This window comes from Gracilinanus agilis, chromosome 5, assembly GCF_016433145.1.
Source record: "Gracilinanus agilis isolate LMUSP501 chromosome 5, AgileGrace, whole genome shotgun sequence".
In the NCBI taxonomy this organism is placed as follows: domain Eukaryota; kingdom Metazoa; phylum Chordata; class Mammalia; order Didelphimorphia; family Didelphidae; genus Gracilinanus; species Gracilinanus agilis.
In genome coordinates, this window is record NC_058134.1 from 222,157,284 (window position 1) to 222,183,113 (window position 25,830).

Here is a 25,830-nt window from a genome sequence, read left to right on the forward strand (position 1 = left end):
AAGGAACTCTCTAAGACTATAAGATGCATAACAGATATCTATCTGCATTGGTAAAAGTACCTCTGGGAATTTCCTATGCCTAAGAAATCACAGATCCAGACTATCACATAATTAATCTCAAGTGAGTCTCATTACAATCCCATGAGGTTCATGCTGTTATTATCTCTTTTACAGATGAGGAAACTGAGGCCAAAAAAAAGGTAAAAGAACTTGACTGAGCCATGAAGTAGTTGACATGGGATGGGACCTCTAGTCTTCCTCACTCCAAGTCCAATAAATACTTTTTCTAGGGCTTCTTGACCTGGAATCTGTGAGCTTTATTTTTTAAATTATTTTGATATTTATTAAAATTTATTTTATAAATATTTTAATACATGTTTAATTAAGTTTTATTTAATAGATGTTAAATATTAATGCTTATCATTAATCATTTGAATTACTTGAATATTATTTTAAAATATATTTTAAGAGAATTCATTTCTCTTGGTTTTTTGTTTTATGCATTTCCCTGAGGAGGGGCCCAGAGACTTGACCAAACTGCCAAAGGAATCCATGAACCAGTTCAGAATCCCTGCTCGATCTTCTCAGCTGATGAGAGGGTGCGAGCATTCCCTCCCCACATGCATTAGTCATTTTAGTCACTTTCTGGGCACAGCTCCAGATTGTTTTCCAGAATGACTAGACTACTTTACAGCTCCACCAACAGGGTATTAAAGTGCCTGGTTTTTCCCACAGCCCCTCCAATATTTGTCCTTTTCCTTTTTTCGTTAGCTTGGCTAATGTGATGCAGATATATTCATCCATGAGTATTTATTAAGCACCAACTGTGTGCAAGTCATTGTGATTGGCTCTAAAAAGGTACAGCCATGAATCTCTGACCTGAGGCTTTCTAGGGAGGACTGACTCAAAGCACCAAAACTTTTCTTCTTTTTTGGGGGGATGACAAACCCTTACTTTCTGTCTTACTCTAAAATAGAGGGACAAGGGCTACTAGGCAAATGAGATTGAGTGATTTACCCAGGGTCACACAGTTAGGAAGAGTTGAACCCAGGTCCTCCTGACTCCAGGGCTGGCACTCCATTCAATGTGCCACCCATCTGCCCCAACCACTCTTTTTTTAACCCTTAGAATCAATACCAAGTATGGGTTCCAAGGCAGAAAAGAAGTAATAGCTAGGTAAAATAGGCATATCTCTTTTATCTAACCATCTAGGTAAAGATTGGAGCTAAATGACTTGCCCAGGGTCACACAGCTAGGAAGTATCTGAGCTCAGATTTGAATCCAGCACCTCCCATCTCTAGGCTTGGCACTCAATTTCCTATGTTTTATTTTACTATTACTTTACTAAGCCTCCCCTAACCAGTCGCATTGAATGACTTTCCATTACTGCTCAGGTTCATTCAAGGACCAATCCACCTTCATCTCCTGGTTTATATGGGGAGGTGGGGAAAGAAGTAGAAGTCTCTCCCCCAGTCCAGGGCCCCCAACTTCTATAGCCCATAAAGCAGAGAAGGGTACATCATGTGGCCACTCTGGTCCCAGGAGCCTGGGGAGCTTCCTCCCAGCTCCCCTCCCAACATCTCTGCTGCTGGCTCAGGAGCACCTCATAAAAAGGGGAATTGGTACGAAGCAGACGTTTTCTGACCCTCTGCTTTGTCTAATCCACTTCAGATTTGCTATGACCCCTGCCAAAGCCTTGAGAGGGGAGGGAAGGGGAGGACTGACTCTCTCTGTCTCTGCCTCTGCCTCTGCCTCTCTGTCTGTCTCTCTCCTTCTCTGTCTGTCTCTCCATCTCTCCCTCTCCCTCCCCTCTCTTCCTCTCTCTTCTCCATCTCTTTTTCTCTCTGTCTGTCTCTCCCTCTCCCTCTCTTCCTCTCTCTCTCATTGTTGTTTCCCAACTGCCCCACACTAGCCCCACCACCCATACTCCCTCATCACTGCCGCCTTCTAAAAAGATATAAACTAGTCTCATGACAGGGCTGCCCGGGCCAAGGGAAGCGAGCCAGGCTGGATTTTTAACATTACATAACAAGAGGTCAATGGGTATTTCCAGAAATTCAAAAAGTAAAACACTGGAAGAAGCAGGTTCCATGAAACCTGAACCTAAGGGGAGGAATAATGGGCTCCCATTCCGTTCCCCAGGCCAGGCTTGCTTGACCACCTCACGGCTACTCTGGGCACCGAGGCCTTTGCAGAGACTCAACATGGAGAAAGGAGTTCTTAGGATGGCTCTCCATCCTTCCAGATGGAAATCCTTCAAGTTTTAGCCAGCTCAAAGCCACTTCTAGCCCTCCTTCATGTGGATCTGAAGAAAGGGCAGCATGGGAGGGTGTATGGAGGACCTGCGTTGGGGTCAAGAAGTCCTGAGTTCAAGACTCTGCCTCCGACTCATCATTGGTTGGGTGCCTACCAAGTTACTTAACCTCCTCTCAGTGTCCCCAGACAACTGTTTAATAAGTATGAGTTACCCATAATTTGCTACCTGAAAAGGGAGAGGGGAATTTTACACTGGGAGCTCCCTACAATGCTCTAAGATCCAGAGCAAAAAATGACAATAATATGTTTAACTAGCTAGCATTTATATAGCACTCTGAGGTTTGCAGTGCTTTATATATACTTACTCATTTAGCATACAAAGTGAATTAAAACACTGACCTTGTCCATGGGAAACCTACAGCTCTCCACTGAACACTCCTCTGACAAAATCAGCCAATAGTGGTAACTCCCTCTTAAAATGAATCAATCAATCAACAAAAAAGAATTTAAAAGTAAGCCTTCTGGGCGGCTACATGGCTCACTGGATTGAGAACCAGGCTTAGAGACAGAAGGTCCCGGGTTCAAATGTGGCCTCAGACATTTCTTAACTGTGTGACCCTGGGCAAGTCACCTAATCCCCATTGCTTAGCCCTTACAGCTCTTCTGCCTTGGAACCAATACACAGTATGATTCTAAGATGGAAGCTGAGTTTTTATTAAAATTAATTTGACTAAAAACATATAAATTATAAAATAAAATTATATCATATTAATGTAAAATTAATTTATTAAAAAAAAATTTTTTTAAAGAGATGACTCCCTCTAACAATGCAGATTTGGCACCTTCTCTGACATTTAGTCTTACAGAATTGTCTAGAGAACCAAGATGTAAAGTGAATGTCATTTAGTTGCTATTTGTCCAGTATCTCTGTGTAGTACCTAGTCTAAAGCTGAATTCAAACTCAGCTCTTGGGGCTCCATACTTCTAAAGCACGGCCATCACCCAGCTCTCAGCAGTGACTTGCCCCAGGTCACACAGTTCCCTAGGAGCTGAGCCAGATCTCAGATTCTCAGCCCAGTGCTCCTTCCATGACCCCACCCTTCTCCTGGCTTGAGATACTCAACAAGAAGAGAGGTGGCCACCATCACTCCCTAACATTTTCCTTATACCTCCAGAAGGATGAAGAGTTAGGGCTGGATGTGTTTGGAGACCAAGTGTAAACAAAGACAGGAACATCACACTTAAGGAAGGGCCAATGCCTCTCAGAGCCAACCTCTCTTACCTTCATCTGCTTGATGGTGTATATCAGTGTCCCAAAGGGTCCCTCCTTCACCAGCTTCTTCCCCACCACCTTGGCACGGATCACTGGAGAAAGAAAGAAAAAAATGGAGGAGGGTATTTACGAGAAGCTTCCAATGACAGAGAAATCAACTCCACACCCCACTAGCATGTGTCTCAGGGTGAGGTCTCCAGCCCCAAGTTTCTCTGGAATTACATTTATATTTTTGGAGCCAACTGGAAAGACGATTTTGTTTACAAGAGCAAAAGACTCTGAAGGGAGTGAGAAGAAAGGGAAAGCTGACATTGTCCAAGTTTATTCCACACACACACACACAAAAAGCACTGGGTAGTCGTGTACCCTCATGACTCTATTTACTTAAAAAAAAAAAAAAAACTGAATCCCAGTACCAATGACCCCTCAGCTCTTCTTTTCAACCTCCTACAAGGCACCTGAGTTGTACCACAATGAAAACTTTTCATGGGATCATAGGTCTAGAACTGGAAAAGATCTCAAGGACCATCGAGTGCAATACCTTCATTTTACAGAGTAGGAAACTGGGAAACAGGGAGGGGAAGTGATTTTGCCCAATCAAAAACAACTGCAGAACTGTTGGAACCCAAGCTTCTGCCTCCAAAAGCCAGTGTTTTTTGTCTCACTCCCGCAAGGGGATTAAAATAAAAACCTTCATGTGGGGCTTTGAAGTTTACAAAAGTATTTTTCTCACAATTGGAAGGCAGTATGGTGTCCTGGGTAGAACCCTCGACTGAGCGCCCAGAAAGACCAAAGTACAAATTCCACTTCAGACACTAGCTTTGCGAACTTGGACAAATCATTTAACTCCTCTATGCCTCAGTTTCCTCACCTGTAAAAGGAGGGGGTTGGCCTCTGAGGTCCCTTTCCAGTTAATTCTATGTATGATCTTATGAACTCTAAGATATAAGGAGAAATTGTGCCATATGGTTGTCCCCATTTAATAGATGGAAAAATAGAGGCCATGGCAAGTTAGAAGCCTTGGCCAGAGTCGGATACCATCAGAGCTGGGACTCCAGTCTGACCTAATTCTATATCTCGCTGACCTTTCTTTAGACTCTTGCTCTCTTTTTTTCCTTTCTAATTTCAATGTTATTTTTAACCTCCCCTCTCCCCTGCCCCCACTCCCCCCCACACCCCGCCTTCATTCACTTCCCTGGCTTGGCCAAGCTATCTGTCCTTTGCTCCCAGAAGAAATGCTCCCTCAAATAGAGTTGTCATGTCACTCTCTACTCAGCAGCCTCAGGAGGTTTCCTGTTACCTGTCATATCATATCTAAACAGACATTCAGGCTTCCCATTAATGGGGCCCCCAGACTTTATGTAGCTCGTTCAAGTTTACAAAGTGGTTTGCAGTAAGGAAGCATTCTGCTGCTGTCTGAGGGGCACTGGATTTAGAGGCTAAGGACTTGGGTTCAAATTCTAAATCAGATACCTTCTACCTAGATGATATTGGACAAGGTGTTAACCTCAATTTCTTCTTCCTCTGTAAGATGAGAAAGCTGTCCTAGAAAGTCTTCAAAGTCCCTTCTAACTTTAGATCAATGACCCAATAATATCCCTTGGCTTCAGTTTCCCCACATACAAAATAAGGAGGTTTGGGGGGGCAGCTCAGAGATCCAGAAAGAGAAGGTCCTGGGTTCAAGTCTGGCCTCAGACACGTCCTAACTGTGTGAACCTGGGCAAGTCACTTCACCCCAGTTGCCTAATCTTTACTGCGCTTCTGCCTTGGAACCAATACATAGTATTGATTCTAAGACAGAAAGTAAAGGTTTTAAAAATACTGATAAATTGGTGGGAGGGCGTTAAGATTGGAGACATCACTTCCCTGGGAGCCTCAGTGTCTTGTCAGATTGGGCTGTTTTTCTATTCTGAGTATCTCACAGGCTTCGGGGAGGATTGTATAAAGAAGGAGTAACCTCGATGCCAGCTGAGCCTATAATCCTCCCCACATGCCTTGCTAATGAGGACAAGACCCCAGGAGCCCCAAGGGGAGAAAGGAGGAGTCACCATTAGCAGCACTGACTCCAACACAACTCTCCATTTGGGCGAATAGATCCTTCCTGGGTTATGCTAGTTGCAGAGCTGGCCAGACCCCCACCTCCGACCCGCAGTGATTCTCAATCCACCCAGTGGCTCCTGTTCGAAGGGTCTGCAAGGACTCATCCCTAAGGCATGTGAGAGGGCAGGGGAGCCAAAGGCAGGTTGGAACAAAGAGGATGGACTGGAGTTTCTTCTTCCCTACTTGCCAAGCTTTCATGATAGAGATGATTCACTCTCATTTCATTTCAGCTACAGGGACAGCCACTCCATCACCACCACCCTTCCCCTTCACTTTATGGGTACAAATCAATTATTCCACAAGCATCTATTAAAAAAAAAACCTATATGGGGGCAGCTGGGTAGCTCAGTGGATTGAGAGCCAGGCCTAGAGACAGGAGGTCCTAGGTTCAAATTTGGCCTCACACACTTCCCAGCTGTGTGACCCTGGGCAAGTCACTTGACCCCCATTGCCTACCCTTACCAATCTTCCACCTATAAGTCAATGCACAGCAGAAGTTAAGGGTTTAAAAACAACAACAACAAAAAAAACCCTATATGGGGGACAGCTAGGTGGCTCAGGGGATAGAGAGCCAGGCCTACAGATGGGAGGTCCTGGGTTCAAATTTAGCCTGAGATACTTCCTAGCTGGGTGACCCTGGGCAAGTCACAACCCTTATTGCCTTGCTCTTACTGCTCTTCTGTCTTGGAACCAATGCAAAGTATTGATTCTAAGACAGAACGTAAAGGTTTTTAAAAGGTGGGGGGGAACCTATTCTGTGTTCAAGACAGGAGAAAGGCAGAAGGTCAGAATTCAAATCCTGTCTCAGATGCTTAACCACTTGTATGAGCTTAATCAAAGGGCTTAACCCCTCAGGTCTTCGGTTTCCTAATCTGTAAAATAAAGGAGCTTAACTACATAGGTTCTAGATCTATAATTCCTATGATTAACTCAGGACTGTTTCTCATTTTTAAAATAAGGAAATTGGATTAGATGTCTGATATCCAGATCTCCAATCCTATGAATTAAGACTCATTTTCTCTCATCTGCAAAAAAAGATTAATTAGGACTCCATGATCTCTAAATTCCTTTCCAGCTCAATATCCTACAATCCTATGTCCTTTACCTCCCCCAAACCTTAACTTAACTCTCCATTTCTCCCTCTATAAAGAGAGGACTGAGTTAAATGACCTCCCAAGGTACAGTCTGACTTAAAAAGTTCAGATCCCAAGTGTCCCACTCAATGTAATTTACTTTATTTGCTGAAAGGGGGGCTTGATGTGTGATAAAAAAAACACGTTGGTCCCAAAAGAGGAAAGAAATCATACAGCCCCAGAGATCAGCACCAAAGCCCTGCCCAATAAAAGGGAACAAGTCAAACCCCACATTTTTTTCTTTTCTCCCCTCCCAGCAAGACTCACAAAGACCTTCCCCAAAACAATAGTCTTTTTCTTGTGGCATTCAATATACCATGGCAGAAAAAATCCTGACTTTCAAGTCAAAACTACATCCCTGCTATTTACTAGCTCTTCAGTCCATGGGCAAGTTATTGTACTTTTCTGAAAGAAGGCTTGAACACAGGGCTGCCTGCTTCTAGGTCTCCCTCCTACCACCTCTCAGATCACTGTGGCTTCTAGGACTGGACTCCACCTATCATTTCAGGTAGGATCAAAGTTCAAGGCTACCTGCTCCGAGTTTGGCAGCTGTTAGCAGCATGCTGAATTAGGGAATGCTGGGGGATTTTCTTCTGGCTTTGGAGACGTTGCCCCTCTCCTCTCATCTACCCTTCTCAGAATAGAAGTGACCCAGACTCCCGAATATCTGGCATTTATACAGTAATTTGAGAGCAGGGCAAATTTTCTTTTGTCTTTCTAACTATGCCACCTAAATCAAGTTCCTGGCACAGTCAATACTTTTTGAAATACCTTGAATTAGGATAACGTTTTTTGTCAGAAGGGAGAGAATGTAGAACTCAAAACTTGAAAAAAAAAAGGGGGGGGTGAGAATGTTATAATGTAATTTTACAAGTAAGAGGGGGAAACATATTTTTTTTAAAGTTATCTTAGCTCAAAGCTCCCAGACTAGTACAAAATAAACTATGGCTGGAAGACCCATTGCCCATAGGATTTGGGACTTGATTAAGATCCCATATCAGAACTCAGTGGACTGAAAGCCAGGTCTTAGAGACCAGAAGTCCTAGGTTCAAATGTGGCCTCAGACAATTCCTAGCTGTGTGACCTTGGGCAAATCCATTAACCCCCATTGCTTTGCCCTTACTACTCTTCCGCCTACATGATATCAATTCTAAGACAGAAAGTAAGTAAGGGTTTTAAAAAGACAACAGAAAAAAAAAAGATCCCATAGCCACGAAGGGGTAGAGCCATGCTATGAACCCCAGGGGGGCCCAACTCCAAGTCCAGAGCTTTTTTCAATATCCCCCCAGCTCTCTCTTCTGGTCCTCAGTACCAGCGGGAGGGGAGATGCAGGGAGGGCATTGCCTTGGCACTCTCCTCTCCTATAAAATCAGGACTTTATTGACTTTGAACCCCCATGTGGACTGCAGGCAGCCCAGGCTTTGAACAGAAATGGAATTCTGGTGGCAAACAGAACCCCATCGCCAATGTGCCTATTAGCCTGTTTCCGGAGGTTTTACACATGCTATGAATTAGCATATTCAAAGGGGCTGCAGACACCCAATGAGTGGCTGCATCTCCCTACTCCCCCCCCCCCCTTCACCCTCATCTCCCAGTCAATTGAATCCAGACATTCTTTTACTGGGGTCCATAATTGAATTCCCGTTTTTCCAGCAGTCCAGGGGGCTCAAAGGCCAACTGCTCTAGCCTTCCACCACCCCCCCTCCAAACAACACTTCCCCTACAGGAGGACAAGATTTGAGCTCACTCCATCTCCATTAAAATACACCCACCTTAAAGACTGAGCTTTTCTTTATCTGATCCTCTAGGGATGGAAAGTACAACTGACTCCCTATCTTTCTCCCAGTGAATTAATCTGGCCGCCTTCTTTTTCCTTTCTTCCAGCCTTTCCCTAGGCTATCCCCCCTCTGCCCAGAATCCCCTTCTCCATCCTGCCATTTCTGCCTCTTAAAATCCCTGGTTCCCTTCAAGATATACCTCAAACACCACTTTCTCTGTGACGTTAGTCCCACTCCCTGCCCCCTCACTGCTACTAATACTAAATGTGGATTTCTTCTTCTTTTTTTTTAAATCCATTTATTCATACATGTTGGCTCCCCTGGCAGGATACAACTTCCCCAAAGGCAGAAATTGTTTCACTTTTGTGCCTGTATCCCCAGGACTCAGCACCAGAGGCACATATCAGAAACTGGAAATACAAAGACAAAAATGAAATGTTATTGCCTTGAAGGAATTTTCCTCTTGGGAAGAACTATGGAAGAGACATAATTGAAGCCTATAAATATCTGAAAGGTTGTCATGAGGAAAAGGCTCCTTGAGGAACAGGGAAGACACAGATTTCAACTGGGTAGGTGAACTTTCCAACAATAAGCTGTCCGGTAGTGGAATGCACTACCTTGGGATTCATAAGGTCCCCTTTTTGGGTCATAGGATTAAAATTCAGAGCTAGAAAGAGCCTTAGAGGTCATCTAAGCCAACCCCTTCATTTGTAGATGAGGAAATTAAGCTCAGAGAGGTTTAAGTGACTTGTTATGGTCACACAGGAGGAAATTGCAAAGCTTGGATTTGAACTGCCACAGGAATCCTTTGAGCCAAAGGCTGGATCATAGCTTGTTGGAGACTTTGCTAAGTAGATCATTGATCCAGAGGACGTCCAAGGTGCCTTTGTGTCTGGCACTAAAAAGACTAGAATTAATAGTAATATGTCAGGTTTTGCTATAGACTCATAAGACTCACTTTACAATATTCACCAAGGAATCAAACCCAAAATATCAAATTCCATCTCATGTAGTTTAAAAATTAGAATAGCAATGAAAGCCCCAATCAAATCCTTTGCAATAGCAGGAGGTCCACATTGGATGTTTAAAGATCTTTTTCAATGTATCAATCACTTTTGCTAGCTTCCATCTCCCCCCCTCTGTCTCTTTAAAAAGATTATGTGTTGAAAGGGATGGCTCTCTGGGAGAAGAGGGAGGAACATTTTGATGTGAAACAAACAAAAAAAAATCAATAAAATTTTATTTTAAAAATTAGCATAGCAATTTAAAGAAGAAAAGTGAGGGGGAGAGAATTTCCTTTTTACTTCTTTTGGAAAAAGCTGAAAATATCACTCACTAGAAATACTAAGGAGTCAATGTTCTCATTTCCTCTCCTCTTTCCAAGTTTTTTTTTTTTTAATCAAGACCCCCTGATCATTTACTACCTTTCTGGACCAGTTGGGGGGACATAGGAGATGAAGAAATGTTCCCGCCAGCTTTCCCTTCCACTCTCTCCCCTGGCCCTGGGCACACTTGCAAGTGATTGTTTCTACCTAATAAGCATTCTTAGCCAGGGGACCTGGAAGCCCCCAGAAAACCAGTAGTGCTACAGAGGTTTCCTAGCTGTCTAATTTTTTAATAGCTTTTGTGGAGATGGAAACTTGGGCTCGAATGACTTGCATCTCTCCAGATTTTTTTTTCTTTTTTGAATGTTTGGATTTATTTTTAGCCTCTTGTGTTCTCTTCTGTATCAAAAAAAATCTGCTTAAATAAAACCAAGATTAATATTTTTACTTAATGGAAAGAGTTAGTCAGTGAGGCTTTGAACTCCCAAGCTTATCTTTTATACTAAGTACATATTAAATGCTTTGAAATCCACAAATTAAAAGGGAAGAGGAAGTGCTCTGAGAAACTGACAAGAGCAAAAAGTCTTCAGACCTAGTCTGGATGGGATATTGGAAAGACCATTTGGACAGGAAGTCTGCAACTTTCTTCCTCATGCTCAAATTCCTTCTCTCCTTCCCACTTTCCTTCCTCTGTTGGTTCCCTAACTTTCTGCAAGGGGGTTGAGAGGCAACTGAGGACAGCCCCAGGGTTCTGCAACTCTCTCCGCCCCAGGAGGCTATCAATCTCACTTGTCGCCTTGCCTCAAAAATAAATATTCAACCAAAAATTCCAATAAACACACTCACTCCCCGCCAGTGGGCTCCTTGGAGCATCTCTAAGGATCCCTACGGATCTAGACTCCAGAGGCCATCTGAAGGGACGGAGTATTTCCAAGTTTGGATTTGCTTTTCTGGAAAGGGGAAGTTTAAATTAGGACAAGCTCCACGTACAAATTGGTGTACGTTTCAGGCATTTTCTTAGTATCAAAGCCCAGTCTTCTCCTCCAACATCAATCAGCAAGCATTTTATTAAGCACTTAAGTAACAGTAGTAGATATATGCCCTAGGCAAGCCTACAGCTCAAAGAGGGGGTAGGGGAATCAACTTGTACCAAGAAAAGTAAATAACAAAGTTAATTGGGGTGTTAAAATAGTTAACAATTTGCTGATTCCAGAATGGCTTCAAGGAGGTGGTGGAAATTGAGCTGAGGCTCAGAAGAACATTAGGGATTCCAAGAAGCATTATATTCACAGCTATAGGAGCTCGCAGAATTGAGTTAAATTATCTTCTCCAGGCGAAAACATCCTGAGTTCCTAGAATTTCTATACAGCATGGTTTCAGACTGTCCTCAGAATACCAGCTTCCCTCCCTTGGAGGTGTTCCAACTTGTCAAAGTCCCTCCTAAAATGTGGCGCCCAGAACTGAGCCCAAGGCTCCAGATGTGGTCTGCAGGGCCATGATCTCATTCAGTGTTCAGCAATAAGAAATGGTACTAGCATGGGGCATTCAGGATTGCAAAGCATAAGAGGGAGGATCTGAACCCAGGTTTGGAATCCCAAGACAGCTCTGTACGGTGCCTCATAGGAGTTGAGAAGGACTTCAAAGGATCATCTGATCTAACCAGATCTCTCATGTTATATGAGGAAATGGAAGCTGAGACAGAAACCCTCTTTTACCTAACAAAAACCCAGATCATCTAACTCCAGAGCCAGCGCAGCTGATGAAGCAGTGAATAGAGCAGAGCACCAAGTCTGGAATTGGGAAGACCTGAGATACTTTCTGGCTATATAATCTTTAGGCAAGTCACTGACCCTCTGTTTGCCTCAGTTTCCTCAAATATAAAATGCTGAGAATAACAGTACCTACACCTCAAAGCTTGTTGTAAGGATCAAATGAGTTAATGTTTATTTTATAATATCTATCCCCTCCTTTCTCCAATGTTCTTTCTACTCTATTTACCTTAATCCTCTTCAAAGTGCCCCAGATCTCTAGAAAGCTGCTGACCCACACTCAAGTTCAGTCAAATTCAGGAGGTCTGTGTTTACGTTCCAAAGCTCCAATTTCATTAAAAACGACCAAGCAGTAAGCATGGCGGGGTGCTCCAGTCATTCCCCACCCTGCTCCCCACCCCAGTCCCTCCCTGGGCTCCCATTACGGGCCTGAGAAACTTTATCCCACACAAGTGGTCACTGAAATAGCCGCATATTTTTAAACCACAGTCTCTTTGAAGCCCTGCCCAGAAAAACACACCGTGGGGACCAGAGTTTCTCAGAACTTGGGAGTTTCAGGTCCTGGATCTTTTGATGGGACCAGGGCCACTGGCAAAGCCTCCCAAGCAATGTGCCTTCTTGATTTTCTTTTCTAAACATGGGGAGTCAAATGGAAGGGTTGGCGATGATAACCTAAGCCTAGACCAAGCCTAGACCAAGAGTCCTCTTCTTCCAACGGGATCTCCTAATTCTCAGAGGCTCTATTCACAGGATACTTATTCTGAAAACATACATTGAAAGAAGGGAGGAAAGGGCTTCCCTGTGCTTCACACTCAACATGGCCAGCTAAGAAGGAATTTAGGTAGTATGAATAACGAGGAGTCAAGGAGTGCCATATTAACCCACAGAGGAGCTTGGGTACATGTGTGTATACATATATGTACCTACACATATATAATTGATTTCATTTTTTAAAATATAATGTTATTACATAGGAAATATATAATATATGATTTATATATTATATACATATATGCATACACATATGATAATTAAATATGGTATTTTGTTTTAATTAATATAACTATTACTATATATTAAATATATAAAATTATATGTGTGTATATACGTATATATGCATACACATCTATTCCATGATTTTAATATAAATACTATTATATAGTAAATAATGTATAAAACTTATAGGGGTATATGTATATACATACATATACACACCTACATACATACACAACATATATTTAAATGTTTTATTTCAATATAAATATAAATTATATTATATATAATTTATAATATATAAGTACATATTAAAAATAGATACAATTTATATAGGTATATGTATATACATGTATATATCTATATACACATATATTCTATTAAATGTTTTATTTCAATATAAATATATACAAAATAGATAAAATTTATATGGGTATATGTATATACATGTATATATCTATGTACACATATATTCTATTAAATGTTCTATTTTAATATCAATATTACATGTTAAATATGTAAAATGTATGGATATATGTCTATACATATATATGTAAACATATTCGGTGTTTTCATTTTAATTAATAATTATTATATATTAAATAATATATAAAATTTGTTTTATATGAAGGATTTTTTCCAATGTTTTTTCTTTTAACTTTCCTGAACCTAAGCCAAGGCCATGAAAACAAGTGAAGGTGGCACTGTCTAGACTAGTTGCAGCTGCTCCTCTTTGCCTAGTTTTGTCCCAGCCACATCCCCAGGTATAGACGCTCAGTATGGTTTTCCCCCTGGAGCAAGGGTAAGAAGCAGAAGAGGATAGGAAGAACACAAAGGATTCTAAGAGGGCCTGCAGTCATGACCTGGGAGCTAAAAGGGAGATTAAATCATTAAATCCAAAGATTCTTAATTTGGGGTCAGTGAATATTTGGTTCGGGTTTTTTTCTTCTAAATGTATTAACTATGTCAAACAACTGGTTTCCTTTGTAATCTTATTTTATTTTGTGCATTTAAAATATTCTGAAGAAGCTCTTCCATAATACACAAACAAAAGGTCAAGAATCCCCCACTTACTCCAAGCCCCTCATTTTTTTAAATATTTTACTGTTGAGGAAACTGAGGCCCAGAGAATTTTCAACAAACTCCTACACAGGCCTTAGGCCTGACCTGCCTCCAGAAACAAAGAATTGGTCACGGAGTGATCCTGAATGACTTTGACCTTAAAGCGTACTGGACTTAGAGCCAGAAAGACTTGGGTTCAAATCCCATCTTTGTCTGTTAGTAGGATCCATGGGCATCTCTTAATTTCTTTGTGCCCTCATTTTTCTCAGCTACAAAATGGGGGTGATCATAACTCTCTGTAGTGCTTTCTCTATAACGTTTGCAGTGACAGGCAAAATGAAATCATTGATATGAAATACTTTGATAATCTGAAGATATCACACATCTTTTTATAGGATGGGTATTCTTAGGCTTGCACTAATGTAATTCAGGAACTTGGAAAAGCCCCAAGGTTCATTTCATGGCTGACCTAATGTACCCCGATTGAGGCAGACACAGGCTAACCTGTCCTGGGCTTGTAGGCTGTGTTCAGGCTTGCTAGAAGCTGGGGCAGGAGAGATGACCACTGCCGGGATCTCATTACAGTTTTTAAAGGAGGGACAGCTCAGTCAATGGTTTACATGCACTTGGCTCACACCACGTTCCTGGAGGGAATCATCTACCCACTGAGCCAATTCCCACGACACAAGACATCTGGAGAACATCTGGACTCCACCACCATCACCACAGAATCATCTGCTAGCTAGCTAGCTACCAGGGGCTGTCCTGTCCTGGGAGGGCACATACTCCACCGACCTGAGGCTGGTCTCCTAAGCAATGGCAGAAGGGACAAATGGCCCTGTGGGATGTCAGAGCTAGAAGGGGGCCCCACCTTGGGTTATGCAGTACAATCTTTTCACTCTAAGAACCAAAGAGATGAACCTCTTTGTCCCAGGGAAAACTATAACCAGGAGAGGAATTCATGTTTTCTAATACAAATCAAAGCTTTTCAATGACAGGTAAGAGGGAAGAGCAATGAGGTGGCTCAGTGGATAGAGATCTAGTCCTAGAAATGGGATCGAATCTGCCCTCAGACACTTCCCAGCTGTGTGACCCTGACCAAGTCACTTAACTTCCATTGCCTAGCCCTTACCGCTCTTCTGCCTTGGGACTAATACAGTATTGATTCTAAGAGGGATGGTAAGGGTTGGGTTGTTTTTTTTTTTTAATAATAGATAAAAAGTGGTATTCTAGAAAGAACTCTAGATATGGAGTGAGAAGACTTTAGCTCTTGGCTCTGCTGAGTCCTTATATGATCTTGGGTAAACCACTCTCCTACCCCACCACCTTGGGCCCTTACTTCCTTCATCTGCAAGAAAAGCAAGGATAGGCAAAATTCAATTTGACTCAAGAAATACTTAATGAGCAGTTACTACCATGAGTGTGCTAGATGCTTGAGGGTACAATGATGAAACAAAACCAACTTGCCCTCCAGAAGATTCCATTCTACCTTCCTAATTCCAGATCTATGATCCTGGGTTCCCCTTAAGCCCATTCACTTACCTCCTTTCATTCCTTTCAAAAAGATTCTGTCACTTTTTTGGTACCAACTATGTAGTCCCTTTAATCCACCCCATATTTCAATCGGTCCCCATTTTTATTTGAGTCAATAAGAATTACTTATATTATGTTGACATATAATAATATCTGTAATGTTTCATTATCATATGTGATATTAATGTTTTCTTTATTAACATTTACATGTTAATATACTTGTTACATAACATGTTAATTATATTGTTGTTTTGTTGTGTATAGAAGTTATTAATAAATTATAATTTATTAAATATATTAATAATGTATTGTATGTGGAAGTTGTCAATAAATTATAATTTATTAGTATTTTTAGATGCTGGCTTTAAAATAAGGCTATAAAAAAATCAAAGATATGTCAGAAATGGAATTACCATCAGAGAGGTTTTCTTTAGCCTTGTATCATGTGGCTTAGGCTAATAATAGCTAGCATTTATATGACACTTTAAGGTTTGCAAAGAACCTTTCTATATGCTCTTTCCATTGAGACTCTCAACAACTCTATGAGGTAGCCACTATTACTATCTCCATTTTACAAATGAGGCTAGGGACAGGCAAGTCATCTAGCTAATAAATGTCTAAGGTAGGATTTGAACTTGGGTCTTCTTGATTCCAGGTTCAGTGCTTTATCCACTATGTCACCTAGCTTACACCCACTACCCTGGAGAAGCAGAAAGCTGTATTGACTCAGAGGAAAGAAAGACTATTTGATTTTTCAACGATCTCCTTAAAAAGACCCTGGAAGAAAAATTTAGAAGGAGCATATTTTGCCATAGTTTGGCCAAACATTTTCTTATGCAGAAACAAGGGGGTTAGAGAAGGGGTGTGTTGTAAGATAAATTAATAAGAGGTATCTTTATCTTACAATAGGTGAAGGGATGATAATTGATGGCTCCCAGACTGTTACTCCCAAAGTGTCTATAAAATCACATGATCAATTTTAAAGTAAGATTGCCCTTAGAATCCGTTGTAAACTCTCTTATACCTGGAATGATCCAAGAATAATGACATCTAACCAAATAGAACTTTCTTTCAGGTGACACACACCTTGAGTCTAGTGAAGTTGGCAATGACAGTGACCAATTTCAGAACCATCTTAGACCCTATCTGGGATCTATAATCCAAGTCTCCCCTTTTATCACATCTTGATTTCAATTGCAAATGGGATTTCCCAGCTTAGTCACCCTTGTCTCCTAATGACTTTTGGCTGCTTCAAAAATGAAAATAAAATCCACCTTCCAGGAATTAAAATTTGTCACCACTGGATTGATCCAAAGAATATGCTTCTATTATTATGTTAAATAATAGAAGCATCCCTGGAGAAGATTCTGCCTCAAGCAAAGGCTTCTCTCAAAGTCCCTCCCTACTTTTAAGAATAAAGATTCTGTGACCTAGGTTCCTTTCAAATATATTTGAGGGCTTAGAACTAGATTACATCCAGAAGGCACTATCCCAGCTCCTACACTTATTGAATAGAATAAAACAACCCTTCTCCACACTATAGATTTCGCCCACCTATAAGACAGTGCTAGCCCCATATATTTGAGGGTTACAGATGGAGGGAGAATATAGCATCATTCATTGAGAGAGCTGACCTCAAAGTCAGAAAGACCCAATCTCAAGACCTGCCTGTAAAACCTACAAGCTGTGTCCTGCGTAAGTCATTCAAATCTCTTGATGTCTTAGGCCAGTGATAGAGAACCTTTTAGAGTCTGCATGCCCTGCCCCTCCCTCGAAAAGTGCTGTGCCCTTGCCCCCCCCAAACTGAGTGCCATGTGTCCCCTTATCCTAGATAGGGGAGGGAGAAAAGGAGGGGAGTAGCTTGAGCACTCTGCTCAGGGGAGGGAGTAAGTGCTTCCATTGGACTGCTGGGCAGAAGGGTAGGGAGGCATGGTGGAAAGGGGGAAGGAAGCAGCTCTGCTGGAATCCCTCTACCTTTCTAGTAACTAAGTGGCAGTGACAACATGTGCCCAAAGAGCGGTCTCTGAATCCATCTTTGGCACACGTGCCATAGGTTCACCATCACAGCTCTAGGCAATGGTCTAATACTCCAAAGTTATGGAACAGAGGTTGATCTGCATTGCTAGAGGGAGTTTTCTCCATAGGTATTCCCTATACCAATGAAACCACAAGTATCTACCCATAAAAAGGGGGTGGGGCAGCACAAAAGAATTCCACCAACTTTGGGGCACTCTTCTAGGCAAGGTAAAGCATTTAAGGACGGCTTATCTAGAATGCTCTATAAGAACCTTGGAATGGAAGGCAAGCTCAGATCCCTTCTCTGTTGGATGGTTTCTTGGGATCCCCTTGACAAGTATGACTTGATGTATAGGCCAAGTCTCCTCCTAGACGCTAACCTCAACCTTGTTCTGACCCCCATCCTCAGATCTAGCAATGAAAAGTCACCCACATCCTGGTCTTGGAGGTTCTGGTTTTAAAACAGAAGATGTATTCAGTCGTTTTTTATTCTGGTAGGGTTTTTTCCTTCATCCTCCCCTTGCCTCCCTTACCTCAGCCCTGCCAGACCCCCTCAAAAAAAAAAAAACCCAACCCTGGTCAGCCACAGGTCCATAGTAGATCACAGTGTCCTGACCCACAGGCTCCACCTTGTGCCAGCCCTGACTGGTCAGCACGATTTGCAGGAAACACCTTGCTGGACATGCTGAGCAAAGCCAAAAGGCTGGGATTTCCAGAACCTCTGGGAGTGGGGGTGGCAGGAACAAACATGTAACTTTTGGGGGCCCCTGGCAGTTGCTCAGATTTTTTTTCAGTACAGAATTCCTTCAGTTCCTGTCTCTGTTCCAAACAACCTACCCATAGACTTTAAGTATATGCTGTGATGTGGGGAGAACAGTCAAAGGTCATTGAATCAGTCTTTTTCCTGGGGCTTAGTAAATAATGGTTAAACAGATCATTGGAGGAGTGGCCTCAGGTTCCTTTTCAGTAAAATAAGAAGACTGGAATAGATAACTTCTAAAGTCCCTTCCAGCTCAAGAGCTAAGGTCCCATGATTCTAAACAGGCCAGGATGGGCTTCCTCTGGGCCAAGCATTGTACTAGTAGGTCACTGAGGGAGAGCATAGGATCATAGAATTACAGTCAGAAAGGGCATCACAGTTATCTAGTCTTATGCAAAATTTTCTTACAAGGGATTTCCCCCAATCCCTGGTATAATGTAAAGTCCCAGAGAGCAAGGATTGGGGGGTGAGAAACAGGGTTGTGCCTCCATAGTACCTGGCAAGTATCCTTTTTCCCCTTCTTCCCATCCAAGTTCATCCAAGATCCCCTGAAATCTCTCTAGGATGAGATTAATAATCCCTGGGATAGGGAAGTCTACCTTCATAGAGTTTACCATCTAGTAAACTAAAGTCCAATAGAATTAGCAGTTCAATCAATCCCAGACAACATTACAATATGGGGAAGGGAGTTAAGGGGAAAAGTAGCTAATTAACAGGCATTTGAACTAACCTGTTCATTTGGAAAACCTCTTTTCTCCTGCCTCAAGTATCACTTATAAACAAATAAACAAACAAAAAACAAACAAAAAAAGGAAGTCAGACAGGCCTAACGTGATGTGCTGATATAAGCAACTCCTCTCTCTCTCTCTCTCTCTCTCTCTCTCTCTCTCTCTCTCTCTCTCTCTCTCTCTCTCTTCATGGGAATTAAAGCCAGGACAGTCCCCAGTGGTCACCCACAATGAGCTACTAGAGATGTCTATTTGCGTTGCTCTCAGAAGCATCCAAAAAGATTGGGCTTCCCATCCAGTGAGTTAGGCAGAGCCAGGAACGAAACCAATTAGAGGCCAATTGGAACCGGGTGTAGTTTTTAATGAGATGAGGGTCTGGTGCAGCCACTTCATTGCCTTAGGGACACCTACTGCCTGGCGGGAAGGAGACTGGTATGGATCACCAGCCAAGTCAGGAGGTGACAATATGGAACAGAAATCAGCTCTTATAAAGAAAAGATGGTTCTCTCACTCTGTGTCTCTATTTTAATGAAGTGCCGATTGGGAACCAGCTGTGTAAAAAAGCTTCCCTCCATCCCATTTGGAAACAATTACAGCTTTTGTTTCCCGAGTGATCAGGGACAGGGAGCAAGGGCATAATTCCTTTGAACTGGCCATGGTAGTAAAAAAAAAAGGAATGCATGCAAAAGGTAGCATCAATTTCATATCCAACATGGCACAGGGCATCCAGCGTAGGACCTGCTCTTCTCTCCTTGGAGTGATGGGTGAAAAGGGCTTCCCCCTCCCTGTTTCTTTCACCACCAGATCACATGGAAATAGAAATTTCAGCTAGCTATATCTCCTAATTCCGAGTTCAAGTTCAGAACCATGCCAAGAAATAAGCTGGTGGTCCCCCCTCATCCTCTCCCTCTTTCCCTGGGGTGAGGGGACTGGGACTGATTTATTCTGGTCAACCCATGTTCCAAAAGGACATTCCCACATGTTGCTCCCTTCCTCTCTTCCCTCCCTCCCTCCTAGACATTTCTTCATTTACTGACCACTATACCAAGCTAGGGGGGAAAGCCCTTCCTGGGGCCCCTCAAGAGATGAATTTCCTACATTGTTATCTTCCCCAAACTAACATCTTTTCCACCTATATCAATGATCTCAAAGTGATTTCACTAAAGCTTGCATAAGTCTGCTCCTATCATTCTCCTTCCTACTCAATAAACTCAAGTGGTGAGTCTGCTACTCCTGCATGGCCTTTGACATTTAACCTGGCCCTTTCTTCTTCTTTCACTTTATCTCTCACCACACACTGATCATCATCATCATCATCATCTTCTTCTTCTTCTTCTTCCTCTTCTTCTTCTTCTTCTTCTTTAACTCTTCCTTTTGTCTTACAACTCTTAAAACAGAAGGGCAAGGGCAAGGCATTGGGATTTAGTGACTTACCCAGAATCACACAGCTAGGACATGTCTGAGACCACATTCGAACCCATGACCTCCTACCTCCTGCTCTATCCACTGAGCCCCCTTAGCTGCCCACACACACAAGCTTCTTTCCATACAACATTCCACCGCAGGCTTGAATTGCTGCCCCTCCTCACTTTCTCCTCTTCCCTTCTCACACTTCTTTTGAAATTCAGGTCAAATCCCACCTTCTAGAAGCAAGAGGCTTTTTCTTGTCCCCTCAACTGCTCCCTCCTGCCTTCTCTGAGATTATTTCCAATTCATCCTCTATCTTGATTTTACATAGTGACTGTACTCCCCCCAATTAGATTAGAGACTTGATGGTAGGGACTTTTTTTTTGGCCTTTTTCGTTGTACCTCAAGGGTTTAGCATAATGCCTGGCAAACAGCGAGTACTTCACAAAATGCTCCTTGTCTAATTGGTTGACCCTTTGATGCTTCAGGTCAATACTGCCTTCTAATGTGTTAAGGTACTGAGCCAGCCCTCCCAGCCTCATTCCACCAGGCCACTATTTAGAGAAATAATCCACGTGGTAATGATCCAAGAAGTCTGATGACACATAGAATAGCTCTATCTTTAGATACCACTTTAAAGGACCACAGAGTCCTTTCCTCAGAATAATCTCGTGGAATAAGGTGCACAAATTATTATGATCCTCATTTCACAGATGGGGAAAAAAGAGGTTTAGGGAAATTATGTAGCATTAGGCAAATCACTCTCTTGATCTCAGTTTTCTCATCTGGAAAATGAGTGGATAAACTAGATAACCTGTAAATTCCTTTCTATCTCTAGACCTATGGACTTTATGAAGTTTACAGACTAGTAAATTCTAAATACACTCAAATTAGTGATTCATTCAATCCTAGACAGCATCACAATGAACTTGAAAGGGAGACACCTGAACATATCTCATGATATCTGGGTTCTTAGTTTCCCCATCTGAAAAATAAGTGGGTTGAACTAGATGGCTTCTAAGGTCCCTTTCTAACTTTTTATAGATCACAAATGTAGGAAGCCAAGTGTCCAGTTGACTGTTCTTTCCAACATCCCTTCAGTTTGAACATTCTCTAACAACTCTGAGCTGATTCTGCCTCTGGTTTCTGGAGTTCACCCAGAAGAGCATTTGGTATCTGAGGACCTGGGCACAAATCTTGTCTGTAACACTCACTCCCCACAGGATCCTGGGAAATCACTTCTTGAAGCCTCAGTTTCTTCCTCTGCCAAATAAGAGGGACTAGATGGCCAGGTCTAAGTCTACAATCCTTAGAGCCTACTGCTATAGTTAAATTCAAGCCTGCTCTGTCTTCACAACCTGCAACTACTGAAAATACCCCTAAAACCAGCTGCTGGCAAGATGTCAAGATTCCCCCAACATCCTCTACCCTAATCCTGTGATCTCCCAGATGCTGTTTTTGCTTAACCCAACAGATACAAAGAGAATTCAGTCCTTCCTAAAGAGAGACTTCTGCTAAAATGCCTCCAGCCTTTTCAAGAACCCCCTTTCCCCTAAGTTAGCTTGGATCACCTCTTAATCATCCTCTAGTCCTAGGTCTACCTGTGCATAGAACAAATCAAGGCAATGAGCCTTTTTTAAGCTCCCACTATGTGCCGGGCACAATGGCTGATCCCATCACGAGTTCTCAGTTGCATTTCTGGCCACAGGGACAGCAGGGCTCCCTCCTCACATAGCTATTTGGAAACTTGCACTGTATAGATTTCAAGGAAACAGGGTAGGATGGCAAATTCCATCCCTGCTGAAGATGGCAGGCTAAACAGCTGTTGTAGCCCAACACAACTCACATACTTGACTGAGGCGGGTAAAGGGAGGAGGGGCACCCTAGGCTGTGCCCTGCTCTGTTTTTCCTGCTTGTTCTAGACCTGAGGGTAAGGCAACACCAAGCAAGACAGGGCAGCTAATGACATATGCAGACTTGCTCTCTTCCTGGCCAGAGTTAGTTTCTTCTGACCCTATTAGTCAAGGAAGATTCCTTAGTGGGGAGAACAAGGCTAAAAAAATGGAGTTTCAATCATTCAAAGCTCAAGCTACCTGGCATGCCTTGGAATTTCACTGGACATCCTCCCAAAAGAGAAAGAGGCTCCTATCACCTTATGTGTGCTGAGATTCTCTATAGCAGTGAAGGGACAGAATGGGTTTTGTACTGGACTTAAAGCCAAGAAGACCTGAGTTCATCATGCCTCAGGGGCAGCTAGGTGGCTCAGTGGATTGTGGGCCAGTCCTGGAAACAAGAGGTCCTAGGTTCAAATCTTGCCCCAGACACTTCCTAGCTGTGTGATCCTGGGCAAGTCACTTGACCCCCATTGCCTACCCTTACCACTCTTCTGCCTTGGAACCAATACATAGTATTCATTCCAGGATGGAAGGTAAAAGTTTTTAAAAAAAAATCCTACCTCAGTCAACCATAAACTTGTGACCTGGGACAAGTCACTTAAACTTTAGTTTATCAGTGAAATTAGAACATTGGATTCAATAGCTTGTAATGGACCTTCTAACTCTAAGAATTCTATGATTCTTCCTGGCTTAACTCATCCTGAACTGTAAGGTAAATCTTAGCACATTAGGAGGAGTGGTAGAATATCAAAAAAGCAATGGGAATAAATTCTCTGAACTCTTCAGTTTCTTCATCTGTAAAATAAGGATGATTCCTTCTTGTAGGAATTTAGACCCAATGATCTTTGGACCTTCAGTTTCTTCATCTGTAAAATGGGGGATCTGGATATGAATCCTAGTTCTGCTTACTGCCTCTATGACCTTGGGCAAGTCATTTAGCCTTTGTGGACCTCAGTTCCTTGTGTGAAAATTGAGAGATCTAGACCATATGACTCTAATTTAGAGCTGTCCTAAATCTATGACCCAGGGATCTACAGTGTTGCTTATGGATCTCCTTTGAAAAATTCAAACGAGAACAATGAATTCCAGAGATCACTGGGTCTAGTACCTATAGGAAGGAATCATCCCTATTTTACAGATGAAGAAACTAAAGATCCAGCAATCATTGGGTCCAATTCCTACAGGAAGGAATCTCTCCCTTTTTACAGATGAAGATACTAATAGTCCAGAGTTATCAAAACAGTGACTCAAGGCCAAGAATTGCCATTAAGCGGTATAACGAGAATCAGAATCTAAGTTGTCTGAATCTAAATATACTATTCTTTCCATTGCACCAAGAAGACACCCCTCATTATCCCATGGCTGTCCATTTAGATCTACCATTGAAATCACACTTTGAGCAGAAAAATGACAAGCAAGCACACCTGCCTGATACCAGGCAAAATTGTGGTAACATTGTTTTTTTCAACAACAGATAATTGTGTCCTAATGGACAAAAGACCATCCTAATGGACAAAGAGCCTGCCTGGGAATCAGGAAGACCAGGGCTCAAGTCTTCCTTCTGACATTGGCTGTGTGACCAGGGACAAGTCACTTAAAACCTCAGGGTCTCACACAGCTGTCTAAAACCCATAGGTTACAGAGGAAACGTCCATCTCTGAGGAAGTGGGAAGGGTTCTGTACATGGACGGATGTACTTACAAGTCTGAGACACCTTGCCCAATTGCTTTTCACTCCAACAACAGTAACTACATTTGTATAGTTTTAAAGTCTGCAAAAAGTTTGACATACATTCTTTCTCTTAATTTTCACAACCACCTCATGAGGCAGGCAATATTGTTATTCAGTCGTTTTAGTTGTATCTCATTCTTTAAGACCCCATTTAGTGTTTTCTTGGCAAAGACGCTGGAGTGGTTTGCCATTTCTTTCTCCATCTCATTTTCCAGATGAGGAAACTGAGGCAAACAGGGTGAAGAGACTTGCCCAGGGACCCATAGCCAGTTGTGTGTCTGAGGCTGGATTTGAACTCAGGAAGACGAGACTTCCTGACTCCCTGCCGGGAGCTCTATCCATCTGCTCCACCTAGCTGCCCTAGGTAATATCTTACTCCTCTCTATTTAAGGATCAGGAAATAGAGAGGTTCAATAACTGGCCCATTGTCTCACAGTTGTTATATACCAGAGGCGTGATTTAAACCCATGGCACCAAGTCTAATGCCTTGCCCTCTATCCAAATAAGCCATCCACCCAGGGAAGAGCAAGGTTGGGTGACAAAGAATGCTTCTCTTTCAGATCTTCTTCCTGCCATCTTCTTGCTCATGTTATGCAAGTTGCTATTTCAGAGTTTTGCAAGGCCTGAATAAATAACCAGGGACAGAAGAACACATGAAAAGTCCTCCTCCCTGACCTTAGTCACCCATGTAGTAAAATTAGAGGCTCCGGCCTCCCCTGTAAAACTCAATACAGGACACACCTGGCTCCCCTCTGACCGCCATGTGCTCTTTACAATCTACAAAGCTATTTGGGCTCCAATAGGAAACCAAAGAGAAAAGAGTTCGTTTGAGCTGAAAGATGCCTCTGAGTAGTCTCTGGTCCCCCAAAAAGGTGAGCACAGATTCTGGAGGAATTCAAAGGGACTTCAGAGCCCCTAGTTCAATCCTTTCTCTTTCCTCAATACAACAATTATGCTTGCTGGGTGTTAGACGCTGGAGTTACAGAGCCAAAAAGAATGCCACAGCTCAAGGAGACTGCATTCTGATGATGAAGTCATTTAGCCAGTTGAATAAGCAAATGGAGAATAGCTAGATAGAGCACAGTGGATTGAGAGTCAGAACTGGAGATGGGAAGACCTGGGTTCAAATCTGGCCTCAGACACTTCCTAGCTATGAGATCCTGGAAAAGTCCCTTAACCCCCATTGCCTGGCCCTTACTGCTCTTCTTCCTTGGAACCAACACATAGTATCGATTCTAAGTCAGAAGGTAAAAGTTGTTTGTTTCTTTAAATGACTGAACAATAACAAATTCTTTCCAATAGATGATCATGGCCTCTGGGAATGACAAGGGCAATGCTACATAGTAGGCACTTAATGGATGCTTATCAGCTGAGTGATTGTCTCTTTTACATACATAGTTTTTCTTTTGTCTCCTTCTCTTTCTCATTTCATCCATTTGTGGCTATTTCTGCTTCTCCACCCTCTTTGCCAGCTCTCTGCTGCCCCCCAGGACCCCTGCTGACCATTTGTGGGCAGTAGCTGACATCCATCACATGACTGGTTATGTAATCCGCTTTGGCAGCTGTACCAAAATGAATCTGGCTCCTGGACAATGCCTTGGGGAGCCAAGCTGAGAAGACCCACACTCACACCTTCCCTCTGTCCACCCAACCACCAAAAGCTTTGTTTTGGCTCCCCAGGGTTAGTCCTTCTGGCCTCAGGACATTCCTTCCAAGCCCCAGCTCCTAGAGGCAAGAGGGACCTAGAAATCATCTTGCCACTTCCCATGGGAGGGAGCGGAGGGCCAAGAAGGGTCTCCCTCCGGTTTATGTAGCTGGTTCATGGAAAAGGCCAGACTCACAGCTTTGCCTCCAGGATCCCTGTCCAACTTTCCAGCACATTCTGCTGTCTGCAAAATACTTCAGGAGGCAGAGGAAATCCCACTTTACAGGCAACAGCTACAGCACAACTGCAGTAATATAGGGTCCTAGGAACAGAGACCACAGCAGCTGTTAAAAACTTCTCAAAAAGGAGACAGAGAGAGAGAGAGAGAGAGAGAGAGAGAGAGAGAGAGAGAGAGAGAGAGAGAGA

General features: G+C 42.6%; 2 protein-coding genes across 2 annotated transcripts in view; one reads left to right on the forward strand and one right to left on the reverse strand.

Annotated features, from left to right (window-relative positions):
* SYN3 (synapsin III) overlaps window positions 1–25,830 on the forward strand; it is a 420,985-nt gene that overhangs the window by 134,562 nt on the left and 260,593 nt on the right. The gene's annotated exons all lie outside the window — the stretch shown is intronic.
* Window positions 1–25,830, reverse strand: part of TIMP3 (TIMP metallopeptidase inhibitor 3) — a 68,711-nt gene that overhangs the window by 14,044 nt on the left and 28,837 nt on the right. Inside the window, exon 2 of the mRNA XM_044678386.1 lies at window positions 3,539–3,621. Within this exon, the coding sequence (XP_044534321.1) occupies window positions 3,539–3,621 (83 nt within the window). The remainder of the gene's footprint in view (window positions 1–3,538; window positions 3,622–25,830) is intronic.